This window comes from Rhizophagus irregularis, chromosome 4 (assembly GCF_026210795.1).
Source record: "Rhizophagus irregularis chromosome 4, complete sequence".
In the NCBI taxonomy this organism is placed as follows: domain Eukaryota; kingdom Fungi; phylum Glomeromycota; class Glomeromycetes; order Glomerales; family Glomeraceae; genus Rhizophagus; species Rhizophagus irregularis.
Genome location: NC_089432.1, coordinates 4,369,901 through 4,385,810, shown reverse-complemented (window position 1 = coordinate 4,385,810; position 15,910 = coordinate 4,369,901). Strand labels below are relative to the sequence as shown.

Below are 15,910 nucleotides of genomic sequence, written 5' to 3'. Positions count from 1 at the left end.
TTGTTTTAAAAAAACAAAATAAGATTAATTAGTAAAGGAAAAGATTCATATTTATTAATTTTGCTTATTAATGAATTAAATAATGTTTTATAATATTTTGGACTATATACTAATAAATATGGAATATAAATTTTATTCATTTTTTATTCTCGCTTCTTCTTTTATTATGCTCACTAAATAAAACATGACGTCAACTATCTCGTGATCTGAATAATAATTTCAGCCTGCACAATAGTTGATTTCAGCTAATTTTAATTTGTCGATCTTGAATCATTTTTTTTTTCCAAGAGATCGAAAGAACCGATAATTTGCTTAATTAAAATAGACTTTCTTAAATAAAGTAAATTTTTGTTCAGCCAAATTTTTGAGAAAACAAGTCACAGGTTATGGGAGATTGGCGTAACGAGTTTAAAGTTGTACACAAATATCTAATTTGGTCGAATATGAAACAAATATAAATAGTCTTCCTCCAATTTAAGACTTTATTCTTTTTAACAAAATGTCTGCTCAATTTTTTTCAAAATTAAGTCGAAATTACATTGAATTATTAAAGGATGATGAATATTATGATATTACAATTGAAGTTTGTGAAGATCCTAACGTAAAATTATTTCGTGCTCACATGAATATTTTGTGTTACCGTTCTCCATATTTACGACGAATTTATTGGCTCACATAAAATTACCAAAAATTTCACCAGAATTCAAATTATTTTAGAGTAAGTAATTTCTTCTAATTGAATTTAATAAATATACACTATATTACCGAATAATAAAAATTGTTTCTCACGTTCATGAAATTTTTGTTATATACTGTAGGTATATTTATGGTGGTATTCTTTCATTGAATGTACATGACATTTCAGATTCTTTTAAAGTCTTTGCCGCTGCAGATAATCTTCATTTTCAAGGACTACTAGTTATAAAGAATTGAATTCTGTAAAAGAAAAGCTTTTGAATAATTAAAATACTAATTAAAATTCAGTAATATTCGTTGTATATTTATAATTGTTAGTATTATCGCCGTTTTCAAAATGATGTACTCAGTTAAATTGAATAAAAAAAAAAGAAAACCGAAAACCGGACGAAAACCGGACGAAATATGGACAAAAAACGGACGAAAACCGGCCAATATTGGTATTCGAATATACAACCACAAATAAATTGCGTACACTATTTTGAAAACGGCGATAAGTATAGTTGCAATTAAGTTTAAAAACTTTTAATTAATGAATCCTTTTTTTTATTGGGAAAAGTTAGAAAACTAAAATATTGAAAACTGAACTATTAACTTTCCTTTATTTTAGCTTTAAGATTTATGTTTCACTTACTTATTATCATTTTACAATTGAGTTATTTTCCTATAATTTATTTTTAAAATAGAAAAAAATACAAACATATTTGAAAGACATTTGAAAGATACTATGGCATACACAAAATCACTAATATGTTTAAACATAAAAGAAAAGTATATAAAAATGATTATATAAAATATATAATAAAATTATAACAATTTATTTATTTTATTTTTAAAGCAGTGTATTTACTATCTTTGTAAATTTTTAGAAAAAATAAACACTGTAAATAAAATAATTTAATGTTTTAATTTAATAATCAAAGTATAAATTATCGAGAAGGTTACTTAAATTATTTTTTGCTAACCCATATCCTTGTTTGGCAGATTTTTCATACCAATATATCGCTTTTTCTGTATCTTTTGCAATTCCATCTCCTTCTTCATACAATAAAGCAAGATTATTTTGTGCTATATCATTTCCCAAATTTGCAGCATTTTGATATAATTCAAATGCTTTATATTTATCAATTTTAGTTCCAATACCATTATCATAACAATATCCTAGCATCATTATTCCATCTAAATATCCTCCTTCAGCTGATTGCTTAAACAATTTAAAAGCTTTATTATTATCTTTTTCGATACCAATTCCATCTTCATATATGATACCAAGATTATATATTGCCATTAAGTTTCCATTCTTTGCAGCTTTTTTATACCAATAAATTTCCTTTATTAAATCTTTTTCAACACCTATTCCATTTGAATAACAATAACCAATGCTTACTTGTCCAGGTGTAAAATTTTTATCAACTACTTTTTTATAATATTCAATAGCTAATTTACCATTTTTTATAGTTCCATAACCATATAAATAAAATTCACCAACAAAATATTGTGCTAATATATGATTTTTTTCTGAAGTTTTAATAAACAAATTAAATGCTTTCTCATCATTTTTATTTGTTTCAATTCCATGATAATTAAAAAATCCAAGTGAAAAAATAGAATTTAAACTATTTTGATTATTTAATAACCAATTATAAAATTCTTGTGAACTTATATTATGATCATTAAAATATTCAATAACTTGCTGTTTCACTAAATTAAATTTAAATCCTTTATTTAATAATTTAAAAATCAAATTATTTATTTCATCAACTATCATGTTAAAATCTATTTCAGTTGAAGGATTTTCTTGTATACTTGATATTGCTATAGGATCAATTTCTTTTATATTAATTTTATCAAAATTTTGAATAAGTTGAGATAAATCTCCTTGAAATTCTGAATTATTAATACTTAAAGAGGTGTCATTAAATTCTCGTTCATTTGTATGCTCGGTATCTTGCATTTTGATATTATTGAGCGTTATCAAACGTATTGAATAATGATAAGTTAACAATAAAGTTAAGAAAAAAAATGAAAAGTAATAATTATTAAAGTTTATTGTGTCTGCCTATTTTATATTTTTTTTCTCCGATAATAGTCGTACAAGCGTACAGCGTTATTTCGTATCACCAAACATTCCAGTCGATGATCACCTTGGTACCGCAGTACGCAGTAATTTTCATTAAATAACTAAATTTTTACGCTATTAAACTATGTAATATTTTCTATTTACGTCGGTACATTAATTATTGTTAATTAAATTTTTTTTCTATTTTAAATTTTTTTTTCTTTTTTTCTGCATTTTATTTCCTAAATGTCACTTCATCTTCTTTATCTTGTATTGCTTTATATCTTCTTTTATCGTCCTTTATTCTTTTCTTTTTCTATTTCATCTACCCATTACATCTTTATACCTACTATATCAGATAGTGATTTAGAAAAGCTCTTAGGAAGTTTCAGCTGTGTCATCATTTGATTTTACATTCGGTGGTAATGAGATTCTACGAATAAAACAACCATAACTACGTTCTTGGATATGAACGTTCATTAAAGGAACAAAGATATTATTTTCACGGCTAGAACGAGTATTACCACGTCTAGCTACGTTCAATCTATTGAAATATAGAAACAATTTTGCACTAATTGTTCAATTGAAAGTATTGATATCTTTAATAAAATTGGTATTATTTGAGAATGTAAATTCAAAGATGTATTTAGTACATTTCAAACTTACCGCTATCAATTTATAATAAATTATTTTTTTAAAATTACACGAAATTTCACGAACATTCAAAATAAACTTTGTTAAGAACTAATTTTTTAGCAAGTTTCATAACAATTTTTTTGTAAATCAAATATAAAATTTATTTCTTTCATCTTTAAATTTTTTTTGACTATATTTGCAAATCTTATCATTCCAATGATAATTAATAAAATTGAATTCCATCAGTATTCCATAACAACGATATAATTTTGGTTTATTCACCGGAATTTACAATAATTCCGACTGAAATGAAATTATCATCATTTGAAGTATAGTAATAACAAATATGTTATTGACAAAGCAGAGATACATAATTAATATTTTATCAGTTTACAATTGATAACTTTTATTAATCAGTGTTAAAAGGTCTTAAATTCTACAACCTAATGTTTTAAAACATTAAAATCAAAATTTACAATCGTATCATTAAATTTTCATTATAGTACAACACAGTTTGGTATTTAATTAGATAATAAGAAAATAATATTAGTATAATCCTATAGCGGTATACCTTATTTATCCCACGGTCCTAGTTAAAATTTGTTATTTTTCTTTCTTGATATTCTCGCGGGTGGGTTTATTTAAAAAGATGGATAAAAAGCCTGGAACAAAAAGTCTATCATTATTAGTCAAAATAAGTATATCAAAGGGCTTTATGGTACGGATACCGTGAGATAAATCAGTTATTTCACGGAGTCACTGATTTTCACGGCTGCGCCGTGAAAATCATTGATATTGTAATGACGTGCCTGTACTATTGTACATTTGCCACCACGTCATTGAACATTGTTTCTTTTATTCATAAAGATAATTAATACAAAACAACTAAAATTATCCCGAGGTCTATGCTTGATTTCTAAATATAAAATATAATAATAATATTAATAAAACTAAAATAAAATAATAAAAAATAACTTTCTCATCCAAAATTCATTACTCAATATACTTTCTTAATTTGCTTTTGATAGTTTCCCCATACTTAACATATTACAACTTTCTTAATACATTAATAAAACTTCAAAATCCCGATTATCATTTTCAGACTGCGATAATTCTCCCTACTTAACATTATTCTCGTATTGCATTTCATGAAATAAAATAATATCAAAACGACAAAATTATTATTAAATTATTCAAATTTCCACCTTACTAACATTTTATCGATTGATTCCCCATAAGCTATTAAAATACTACGCCTTATTCTAAATTCCAAAATTCACTCTTTTTATGTATTTTCAAGTTCCTACGTAGTTCTGTATCCAATATTACTCTTTTTGGATATTATGCATTAATATTTCTTTTGTTTACGCATTTTCTTATTCCTTTGTAAATTTTGTCTTTTGTAATGAGTTCAAATTTTTCCAAAATTATATTCATATTCTTATTGTAATGTTACAATTACTATGATCATCACTACGCAATTCCGAAGTTCATTGTATTATCTGATCTACATTACCATTATCACAATCACATTCCAGATTAAATCACATTCACAATGATGTCTTATACTATATAAACAAAACGAACCAATAAATAAATAAAATAAAAATATAATTACAAGAACTATAATCCAATAAATCGGACTATAATTATGATACAGTTTAATATCATGTGTATGGACGAAAATATTCATCATAGTTTAAGGTCATCGCGGACCGCAGTAAATAAAATTCAAAATTTCTATCTAAACTAAATATAGTACTGCGCCCACATTTAATAATTCATTAGATAAATTCCGGCATTACAATATCCACAGTTCCCAGTGAAATAACTATTACGAATTATCTTTAATTGCGTAAACAAAATTTATGCTTTATCGTATTCGATCAGCACTAGATGCAGAATGTTACGACGATAAAAAAAATTTATTTCAATTTTCTAGATTCTCTTAAAATTAATGATTTATTTCTTTCTTCCGGTGGACAAAGCGTAGTTTATACTAACTCGAAAATCAACGATTTACAAAATATACTAGAGACTTCCCGTTATTTATAGTAATATATTATATTAAAAATGCATTTGATTAAAAAATATTTAATTTAGTATAGAATCATGCAAACATGGCGCAGAAAATTATCAATATTTCCGCATTAAGAAATTTTCCATATAGATGTCTATTATATTTTTTTTATAACATTAAATGGCTCATATTACTGCGCCACCTGTGTCTGCAGTTTTATTATAACACTGCAGAAACATCAACTTTTAGAATGAGGTATCACTTAAATGTAAAAGGAGTTTGTTTTAGTGTTTTACAGTTTAATATTAGTAAAACGCCATTATTTCAGATGATGTCATATAATAAACTTTCTAGACTACAAGTGATTGTAGACGATCTTGATTTATTGGAAATGTAATAAATCTATATCATATAGTACTTCTGTATTCGCAGATTAGATTCTTAAATATTATAAGGTATTTTTCTTCATTTCTTTTCCCCATGTGTTTAAAAATTAAGAAAATAGATAAGCTTTTTTTTAATTTTATCTTTGTGGAGAAGCATATCTGTGCTTTGACTAATTAATCATAGTCTAAGGTCCCGTTAAAATCAATTTTGAAATATTTAGGGCTTTTATCAAATTATTTGGCATTCTGTGCAATAAAATGGTGCAACTTCGATATATTGCACATAGGTATAAAAATGCAATGTTTTTGGAATTATTTTTAAAGGAAGTTAAACATTGATTCAATTAATTTTCAAATGATTGGGTTCGTATAAAAAAAAATTATTTTATGAATTATTAAACTATTTCATTCCATTTTAACTTTAATATTATTTTAATCAAGGGAACTTTTAAACGATATATCTTTTTATAAAATATTTCGAATATTCGTAAAAAAAAATATTTTACTATATTTTTTTTTTTTTTTTTTTTTGATCGACATACCTGATACTGATACGGCGAATTCCGAAAAAAAAATTTAAAGTTTTATTAAAACAGGACAAAAACAAGTTTTTTGTTTATCAATTCCTTATAAAGTAATGATAATCAAAGCGTACAAAAAAATCTTGTCCCATTTTTTTCCGGCAAAAAAAAAAAAAAAAAAAAATATCGTTGTTTTAGGTTTATTTACTTATTATAATTTTTTAAACCAATTTTCTTGTAACATACATTCTGTAACATGACTGATACATTAGAAAATTCAGAAAATGATAAGATTTCTACTGGCCTTTCCGATATCTTATCTTTTGATACTTTAAGTTTAGATGCTCAATCATTTAAAACTGTTAGTACAAGATATATTTCAGAAATAGATAAAATGGATATCACATTTGCATCTACTGAAGAAAAACCTTCTAGTAATAAAAGTTTGAAAAAATTTGTCATATCTCTTATAGATAAGATAACAATTCCTAATGATTTTAGTAGTAAAGTTAAAAACGATTTAAAAGATTGGTTTTCAAGTGATAAGCAAAGGATAAAGAAAAATAAGGTTAATGATTTTTTAGGTTATTACGAATGTTTAAATACTTCAGAATTATTAAATCCAAAGATTACTTTATCTACTGCTAGAATTGATTTTCACGAAGGAGAATCTGTTGATGAAGCGAAAAATATAGTTATTACAAAAATTAAAAATGTTCCTTACATTGAAAATGCTTCACTTTTTATTATTACAGGTAAAGGTAACAGTCATTGGAATAGTAGTGGAAATTTAAATAAAAATTTTCCTGAATGGATAAAAGATGAATCAATTAAAAATTTAGTTGATGGTGAACCTATAAAAGGTGATGGTACTTACGAAGTATTTATAAAAAGGATTCATAATGGTGAAAATGATAAAAGTAATAATTTTTATACAATTGACGATAAAGTTTTAAAAGAATGGGAAGAATATGCTAAAAAAAACAATGATATAAAATATAAGATGGCATTAGCAGGTTATTATATGAAAGGTCCAAAAGAAAATTGTAAGGAAGCTATGTCTTGGTATAAAAAAGCTGAAAAATTAGGTTCTCTTGAAGCAAAATTATGTTTAGGTTATATGCATTCTATTGGTAAATTATTTTTTGATCCAACGAGAGCAAAAGGTTTATTTAAAGATGTTATAAATAAATTGGAATACCCTAAGAATGATGAAGAAAAAGAATTATCTAGAATTGCCATGAGAAATATGGCTTCAATATATCATAATAGCCATTTAATAAGACCTTTAGAAGTGAATAATCTTACCAAAGTAAAAAAACTAAGTGATTTAAAACTTAATAATTTAGCTAAAATTAAATTAAAAAGAGCTTTTAAGTGGTATAAAAAATCTTTTGACTTATATGATAGTCAATCCGCTTATAATCTTGGTTTACTTTATGAAAGTGATGATGGTATTAAAAAGGATGAAAAACAGGCTGAATATTATTTTAGGAAGGCTATTGAATTTAGTAATAATAATGATATTTTCGCCAAGAAAAAATTAGGAAATATTTTATTTAATAAAGAAGATGAGAATGAAAAAGATGAAGGGCTTAGATTATTGATGGAAGTTGAAAGTACACAGTGAAATTCGATAAACCGGATCTATCGGTTCCACTAAAAATATCCGGTTTATCGGGATATCCGGTTTAGCGAAAAAATTTCGATATATTGAAAATCTATTATATTGAATTTTTAAAAAATTTTCATGCTAATAAAACTAATATACACTATAATTTGATTTTTTCATCAAGACTTAAGTTATAGAGGTCATGAAAATGAATATAGAGGTCATGAAAATGAATATAAAATATTTTAATTGATATATAAGTAATACTTAACTTCAGCCGGAATTAAGATTTTTATAATTCCGGCCAAATTTAAGATTTACCGCATCACGTTACTTAAATTTTATTGGTTCCCAGTCATGTGATCCGGTTTATCGAATCATTTTTACTATTGCTGGTTAGAAAATTGATCCGTTATAGCGAATATCGAGCTTTTACTAGTAAACTCCGGTATATCGAGCCTATTTTAATATACGTGATTTGGTTCCAGCAAAAAAGTCCGGTTTAGGCCCAAATCCGGTTTATCGAAGATCCGGTTTATCGAATTTTACTGTGTATTGGGTTAGAATGAATAATTTGCTAATTGAGAAAATTTTGAAAATACCATTGATTTTTATATTGTAACCAAATTTAGCTGTTTAAGGCGTTAAGATAGAATACGGTATATTTTAAGTTGTCAAACTAAATTATGGTCGTTGCAGTCATATCGCAAAAAGGTTTAGGGATATTTATTGACTAATATTATTTATAGTTGGATTATTGATATTTGCTATTAAATAAATTATTATTATTATTATTATTATTATTATTATTATTATTATTATTTACTTTATTTATATGCGATTAAAGTATAAATAAATAAATATTTTTATTAATATATATGTTTTTATTTTATCACGCCAAGAATCATTATTAAAAAGTTTCTTTTAACAGATTTGAGGATAGGATAAATTAATAAATCAATATCAAAATACGTCAACAAGTTACCGTATATTTTTAATTTGCAGTTCAGGAACAACGGATAGAAATAGACCAATTTATCCGATTTAGTCAAATACGCAAGAGTTCATTGTTTATAGTCCGCTTATGTTAATGTCTAATAAAAATGACTCATTAACTTAATGGAACATATTTTTTCTCGGCTCTTAATAAATTATTTATCGTATTTAAAAATCATGCAAATCACATATCGATTATATCATCAATAAAAGGATATTAATTTCTTCCTTTTCAAAAAATGTGGGTGACCGATAATAAAAAGAAAAGAGAAAACTGTTAATTTATTTTCATTCTAAAATTTCGTGATATGAAAATTGTACCAAAAAAGAATATTGAAATTAATGGATTTAATGAATGATTGATCCAAAAAAAAAAAAATTGATCACGTTTAATAGTCACGTGTGATATAATTGATTGGATATACACGTGATTAGAAATCATTCACTAACAGTGACTGCAACGTCCGTGAGAAATTTATGGTGAAATTTGTATTACAAATTTCCTTTATTCATTCATTAATCAAAACGAAAATTGAAAGTAGTTGTATATTTTAACATTTCCATCATTTCTGTTTTTATTCGATAGAACTTATTAGATGTTATGATTTCTTTTCTTTTGCCACTCAATTAATTACTTTAAAAAAAACTGTCTTATAACGCCTACATTATAAGCAACTTACATATAAATAAGTCTGTTAAGAAACATTTATAAACTTTATATTGATCCTTCATAAAATTATGCAGTGATTACTTTTGACATTTAGTGATTACAAACTACGGACTAAATATATCAAAACAATTTATTATTGTGGTATTTTTCCTATTAAATATTTTAATTTTATAGTATTATGGAACAAAAAAATATATTAGTATCGATACATTTGAACAAATAAAAGATTCTTCATTTATTATTAATTTATCAATTATCAATTTTTATTCTTCAGTTAAATCCAAATATTTAAAATTAAAAGAACATTATATTAAAGAGAATGGTTTATGTAAAGAATGTAAACAATCCAATACTAATTATAATTGGTTAAATAAGAAGATAATGAGATTATGAAACAAATCAATGGAATAGATATGGAAAAATAATTGTTGATTTAAAATGTTTATATAATTCAAAAGATATAACGCTAGAATTTTTAAATGAGGTAGTAATATTATATATTAATTCACACTTGAAAGTAAATAATTCAGCTCGTATTATTAAAATTTATGGTATTACTAAAGATTCTAAATCAAATAATTTCCTGATAGTAATGGAGTATGCAGATTATGGTAATTTAAGACGAAATTAGATAATTATTTCAATTTATTTAAGCTTGAAGAATAAGCTCGATATTTTGAGTGATATTGCATATGGCCTTTATAATATTCATAAAGTGGGATTAACTAATTGAGATTTTCATAGTGGTAACATATTAAAGGTTTACTCAGTTACGCCAATATTGCTAATTTGGGATTATGCAAACCAGCGAATAAGAGTATTACTGCATGTAGCACCCGAGGTTTTAAAAGGAAAAAAATTATAAATGACCTGATTTATATTAATACTTGTTAATAATATTATGTAAAGAATTATTTATTACTATGTTTTATTTATGTTTAATTCATATAAATATAAATTAAATTCAATAAATTGTATATATAGCATTTTAAATGATGGTCGTCGTTCTATTATCCCCTGGCACCATTTACACGATTATGCAAATGTAGTTATTAAATACTATTTCGCTTTGGAAGCACTAAAGAAATATAAATTAACAAAAAAAGTTCACGTTAATAAAGAGAATGGTGTTAAGATAAATGGAAATTTTAATTTATTTATATATTTATTTTTTTATAATACTGTAGCAATAATTATTTTTATTTACCAGCGGTTGAATTTTTCTTTCATGAACATGAATGATCATATATATTATATATAATTGAATTCATTTTTTTCTAATTATGACTAAATAATTTTTTTTTTTGGTTTATATTTATTGAAACTTAAACATATAAAAGGATTATCATTATCAATAATAGCATGCATCAAAAATTAAAATAATTTAAAAATCACATTAGAATTGTTAAATTAAAATTTTTATACAAAATATATTATCCAATTAATTGATATCTATGTACTGTACAGTAACCTCATAATGATCACAAATAATAAATAACAAATAGTGATTTTGGCGATTATTTTTTGCGAAATTTGTATTACGTAGAATATAAAAAGAAATTTCTTAACGGAATTATTTTCGTCAGCTGATTTTCAAGGTTTGTCGATCGCTGCTGTGCGACTGTAATACGTTTTATAATGCCGTGGGTTTTTTTTTAAAAAATAAAAAGTCCTTTTACTCTGTTTAAACATAAAGTTAATATCACTTTTATTATCCAAAAATATGAAAGAATTTATGCTCAGTGGCGATGTAATTAAGCAAATAAAAGATTTTAAGCATCGGCGTTTAACAAATAAACAAAGTTTGTTAATTGATAAGCTAATATTAAATGAAGAATTAAAAAAACGTTATAAAAGGAATGGTTTATGCAAAGATTGTAAGCAGCCTAAAATTACTTTTGCTTGGTGTCAATGTAAATTTCAACAAAATTTCAAAAATTGGACTAGTGGAAATAATGAAATTGATAAGCTTATTCAAAAAGCACAACTTAAAGCTAATAGATATGAGAAAATTTTGGAGTGGATTGAATATGATAGATTTGAAAATGTTGAGTATTTGGCCAAGGGAGGATTTGGAACTATTTATAAAGCAATTTGGAAAGATGGTTATATAGAAGAATGGGATTTTGAAAATAATAAATGGAGAAGAAGTAAATATTGGGCTGAGGATTACGAAAATTTTCCAGTTGTCTTAAAATGTTTACATAATTCGCAAGATGTCACAGTTGATTTTTTAAGAGAAGTAAGTTACTTATTTATGTATAATTTTTTAGATATTTTCCTTTTGTAAGTACTAAACTGATTATTATTTGTTATTATATACGAATCATTTTAGATTGAATTACATACTACGATTTCTTCGGATAAGGTAACTTTTTGTTATGGTATTACTAAAGATCCAGAATCTAATAATTTTATGATGGTAATGCCATATTCAAAAGATGGCAGTTTAAGACAACGTTTAAATAATAGTTTTAATTCAATGAAATAGGGAGAAAAGTTGAACTCTTTACAAAGGATTGCAAATGGACTTGAGGATATTCACAGTCAAGGATTAATTCATCATAATATTCATTGTGGTAATATATTAAATCATGATGGTTATATTCGTATTACTGGTTTAGGATTATGTCGGCCAGCAAATGTAAAATCTTCTCAAGATGAGTATAAAAAAGTATATGGAGTATTACCTTATGTAGCGCCTGAAGTTTTAAGAGTAAAAGAATATACTCAAGAAAGCGATATTTATGGATTTGGAATTATTGCATATGAAGTCTGTACAGGGCTTCCTCCTTATCATGATATTGCTCATGATAAAATCTTAGCAATTAGCATTTGTAAAGGGCTTAGACCAAAATCTGATTACAAAATTCCTCAACTAATTTTGGACATAATTAAACAATGTTGGGATGCTGATCCTTTAAAACGACCTAAAGCAAAAGAATTACATAATTCATTATTTGAATTATATTATTCAAGTAAAAATTATAAGAGTGATCAGGAAATCAATAAACAAATTGAAGAAGCAGATAAAATTAATGAAAAGTTTACTTCTTCTTCATTACCATATAATGGTACTACTCTTTCATATACTACGAACCCTCAAGCAGTTTACACAAGTAGACTTTTAATCTTTAAAGATCTACCAGAACCAAAAAATGCTGTTGATGACAAAGATGATGATAATTCATTTAAATATTCAGGTAATTAATGTCTTAGTTTATTTTTATAAAATTCTTAAAATTCTTGAAATTATTGATGTAAAATTATCTTTATCCATAGAAGCAATAGATTTCACTAAACTCAACCTAGGTACTCATTTATATTAATTTGCTTCCTACATGTATAATTTTACTAATAATATTAACAATTTGTTTAATGATTCATTTTATAGATAAAAATAGCTAAAGAAAAGAAAAGGAATATAAATTTCTTTATTACTACTACAGTATATGTATTTTATTGGAATACTAGTATCATGCCGTTGTTTCGCATCGGGACTAATGTTTTTAATCAATATTATATGATAAATTATAAGCATTGGTAAATAAAACAATCTATAGATTCATTATTTTAGTGAAAAATAAATAGTGACTATTACTATTTGTTGAAATAGTTTTTTTTTTATTTTTATTCAAACTTAAAAAATGATTTTTTATCTTTTTTATATTGATCGCTTTATCGTAGTACAACTTGTACATTTATAAAGACAATAATATCATATTATCTAATACAAAAAGATGTAAAAATGTAAAACAACTTAATATCATGTGATTATTTCTGTGACCAATATACCTGGTGTGTGGCGCATTACCGCATATCATTACCAATTTTGAAGTACATTGAATGACACAAATTTATTGAAAAAAAACATTGGTCGACTAAACTATTAAACCACTTCACATTTTCGCTTAAATAATTTTTATTAAAAAAAATTTTTAACATATTGATACGTTAAATTTTCTATTTTTATATCATGTAATGCTAAACATTTTCAAGAAAATTTCAAAAATTGGACAAGTGGAAATTTTAATGTTGATAAATTAATTCGAGATTCTCAGATTAATGCAAGAAATAGTTTGGAAAAATTAGAATGGATTGAATATGAAATATTGAATATGTTGCAAAAGGAGGTTTTGGAAATAATATATAAAGCAATCTGGAAAGAAAAAAAGAATTATGAAACTGTTCAATGGAATAAGAATAATAATAATAATGTGAATTATTATAAGGTTGCTTTAAAATCTTTAAAAATAATTTCTTTTCTGTATCATATGCAAATCCCTGACTGAAGAAAACGAATAATTATTTATTAAGCTCACAGCTCTGTACTTACATAAACATTTCTTTATACTAATAACTAGTAAGACAGTATTATCACGTTTTAGAAAATAAATTAATGTATAAATTTAAATTATAAAGAAAATTATAATCGTAAGATTTATTATGCAACTTTTTTTATCATATCAAAAATCGGATAATTTGCTAGTTACTCTTGCTTATTTTTTTTTCTATTTAGCTTGTTAGAAAATTAATATATTATTTATTTAATACATAATAATTTTTATTAGTTATTTATACTTTTTATTAATGAAAATAATAATTAAGGTTAATGGAAATCATGCAATTTAACACCACTTGAAAAATTTAATTGTCATATTTTTTTATTAATATCGATATATAATATTTTATTATTGATAATATCTTTTTATTTTTAATATTTTTGACGATATCTGATATGCTAAATTTTTTTATTTGATACTTTTTTAAATTTGTTTGTGATAATAAATCAAAATTGTTATAAGCGCTTCACATTAATAAACTTTGTTTTATATCAAAACTTGTAAATTTTTAAATTTTTACAAATATATTATTAATATGAATAAAAATGTATAAGAAATTATAACTTTTATATTTTTATTTATATAATACAATCTATCTATTGATGAAAGTCTTTAAAAAAAACTCATTTCCACCTCCTGATCACCAATGTTGAAGTTCGCCATCATAAACTAGTTATAATTTCCGAAATCGAAAAAGCATGATTATAATTATCTATTTTAAGTAATGTGTCTAGTGAATATATTAATTTTGGGCGCAGTATTGTATTAGTTTAAGTGTAAAGTGTTTTTAATTTGCTGCCTTAAACTATCATTAATATGGGAATTAGGATGGTCAAGTGTGGTAATAGATAGGGATCATTTAAGGTCCGGAATGACGTTAAACTACCATTTTGTTTTTATTTGGGAATTTTAGTGTTTCATTTTTAGATATTTTATCGTGGAAACGGTGGGTAATAACTTTAAACTTTTATTTGTTACATATATTTGGGGATCGGTACTTGATGAAGTGAATACCCTGGAAATGGCTGACGATCCTCAATACCAAAAATTTACGAGAAAAATAAAACATATTTTTATATATAAAACGCTTAACAAAACATAAAAATATGACGCAAACAAACGAAGAAACTTGTGAGGAGCTCATAGAAGTTGATACCAAACTTTATTTGAAAGAGTTTTATGAACAGTTTTAAGATATATACGACAAAATATATAGTGATATATTAGAGCTTAAAAAAGTAGACGAATATATAGAGTACGAAAAGAAGACTTTGGGACTGAACGCTTTTAGTAAACCGGGTAAAACACCTATACGGCTTAACAAACGAGAGACGAAAGTTTCTTCGGTGTATTATTTTATAGTGTTATTCATGGCAAAATGGAGCGGAGAGGTCCTCAAGAAAATAATAGAAAATATATTTCGTGAGAATTTTACTGCGCATGGAAGCAAAGATCTACAAGATAAAATTAGTGAATTGGAAGCTGACGTAACAGCAAGAGATCTAAAGTTGGACCAAAGAACACAAGGTATTTGAAGAAATGATCATTGATTATGAAAATCGGATAGTTAGTTTAAACGCCAGAGTTAGAGATTTAGAAGCCGAAGTGCAAGTGAAAGAACAAATCATAGCTAAGGGAAATGACGACATCAAAAAATCTAGAAGCTGATGTAACGGCAAAGGAACGAATTATATTGGAAAAAACGGAAGAAAATAACAGGATACGGGGAAAATTCAAAGCTCAAGGAAGTAATGGGAAATCAGTGGCAAATACTGTTATGGAAGTCATAACGAGACTACAACAAAAAAAAAGATCGAATCGTAATAGGAAGCGTGTACAATTTTGCCGAGATGTCACGTGATATCACGTTTTACGATATTCCTTAGTATTGGAGCGATATGGAAATTTACGAACGTTTGATAAATAATGTAGGACTAATTAAAAGTATGCGAATCAAACGATGCTATAAAT

At 25.0% G+C, this 15,910-nt stretch overlaps 4 protein-coding genes across 4 annotated transcripts; 3 read left to right on the top strand and 1 right to left on the bottom strand.

Annotated features, from left to right (window-relative positions):
- Window positions 1-1,606: 1,606 nt before the first annotated feature.
- Window positions 1,607-2,650, bottom strand: OCT59_024275 (uncharacterized protein; the record flags this gene model as incomplete). Its single annotated transcript, XM_066135316.1, has 1 exon — window positions 1,607-2,650. The coding sequence occupies one exon, from the start codon at window positions 2,648-2,650 to the stop codon at window positions 1,607-1,609; it is 1,044 nt and encodes a 347-aa protein (XP_065991351.1).
- Window positions 2,651-6,574: 3,924 nt separating this feature from the next.
- Window positions 6,575-7,948, top strand: OCT59_024274 (uncharacterized protein; the record flags this gene model as incomplete). Its single annotated transcript, XM_025315741.2, has 1 exon — window positions 6,575-7,948. The coding sequence occupies one exon, from the start codon at window positions 6,575-6,577 to the stop codon at window positions 7,946-7,948; it is 1,374 nt and encodes a 457-aa protein (XP_025182146.2).
- A 3,371-nt stretch (window positions 7,949-11,319) lies between these two features.
- On the top strand, window positions 11,320-13,004 carry OCT59_024273 (uncharacterized protein; the record flags this gene model as incomplete). The annotated part of the gene is made up of 6 exons (XM_066135315.1): window positions 11,320-11,838; window positions 11,932-12,018; window positions 12,088-12,175; window positions 12,533-12,799; window positions 12,879-12,908; window positions 12,991-13,004. The coding sequence occupies 6 exons, from the start codon at window positions 11,320-11,322 to the stop codon at window positions 13,002-13,004; spliced, it is 1,005 nt and encodes a 334-aa protein (XP_065991350.1).
- Window positions 13,005-15,309: 2,305 nt separating this feature from the next.
- On the top strand, window positions 15,310-15,800 carry OCT59_024272 (uncharacterized protein; the record flags this gene model as incomplete). Its single annotated transcript, XM_066135314.1, has 2 exons — window positions 15,310-15,466; window positions 15,601-15,800. The coding sequence occupies 2 exons, from the start codon at window positions 15,310-15,312 to the stop codon at window positions 15,798-15,800; spliced, it is 357 nt and encodes a 118-aa protein (XP_065991349.1).
- Window positions 15,801-15,910: the final 110 nt, after the last annotated feature.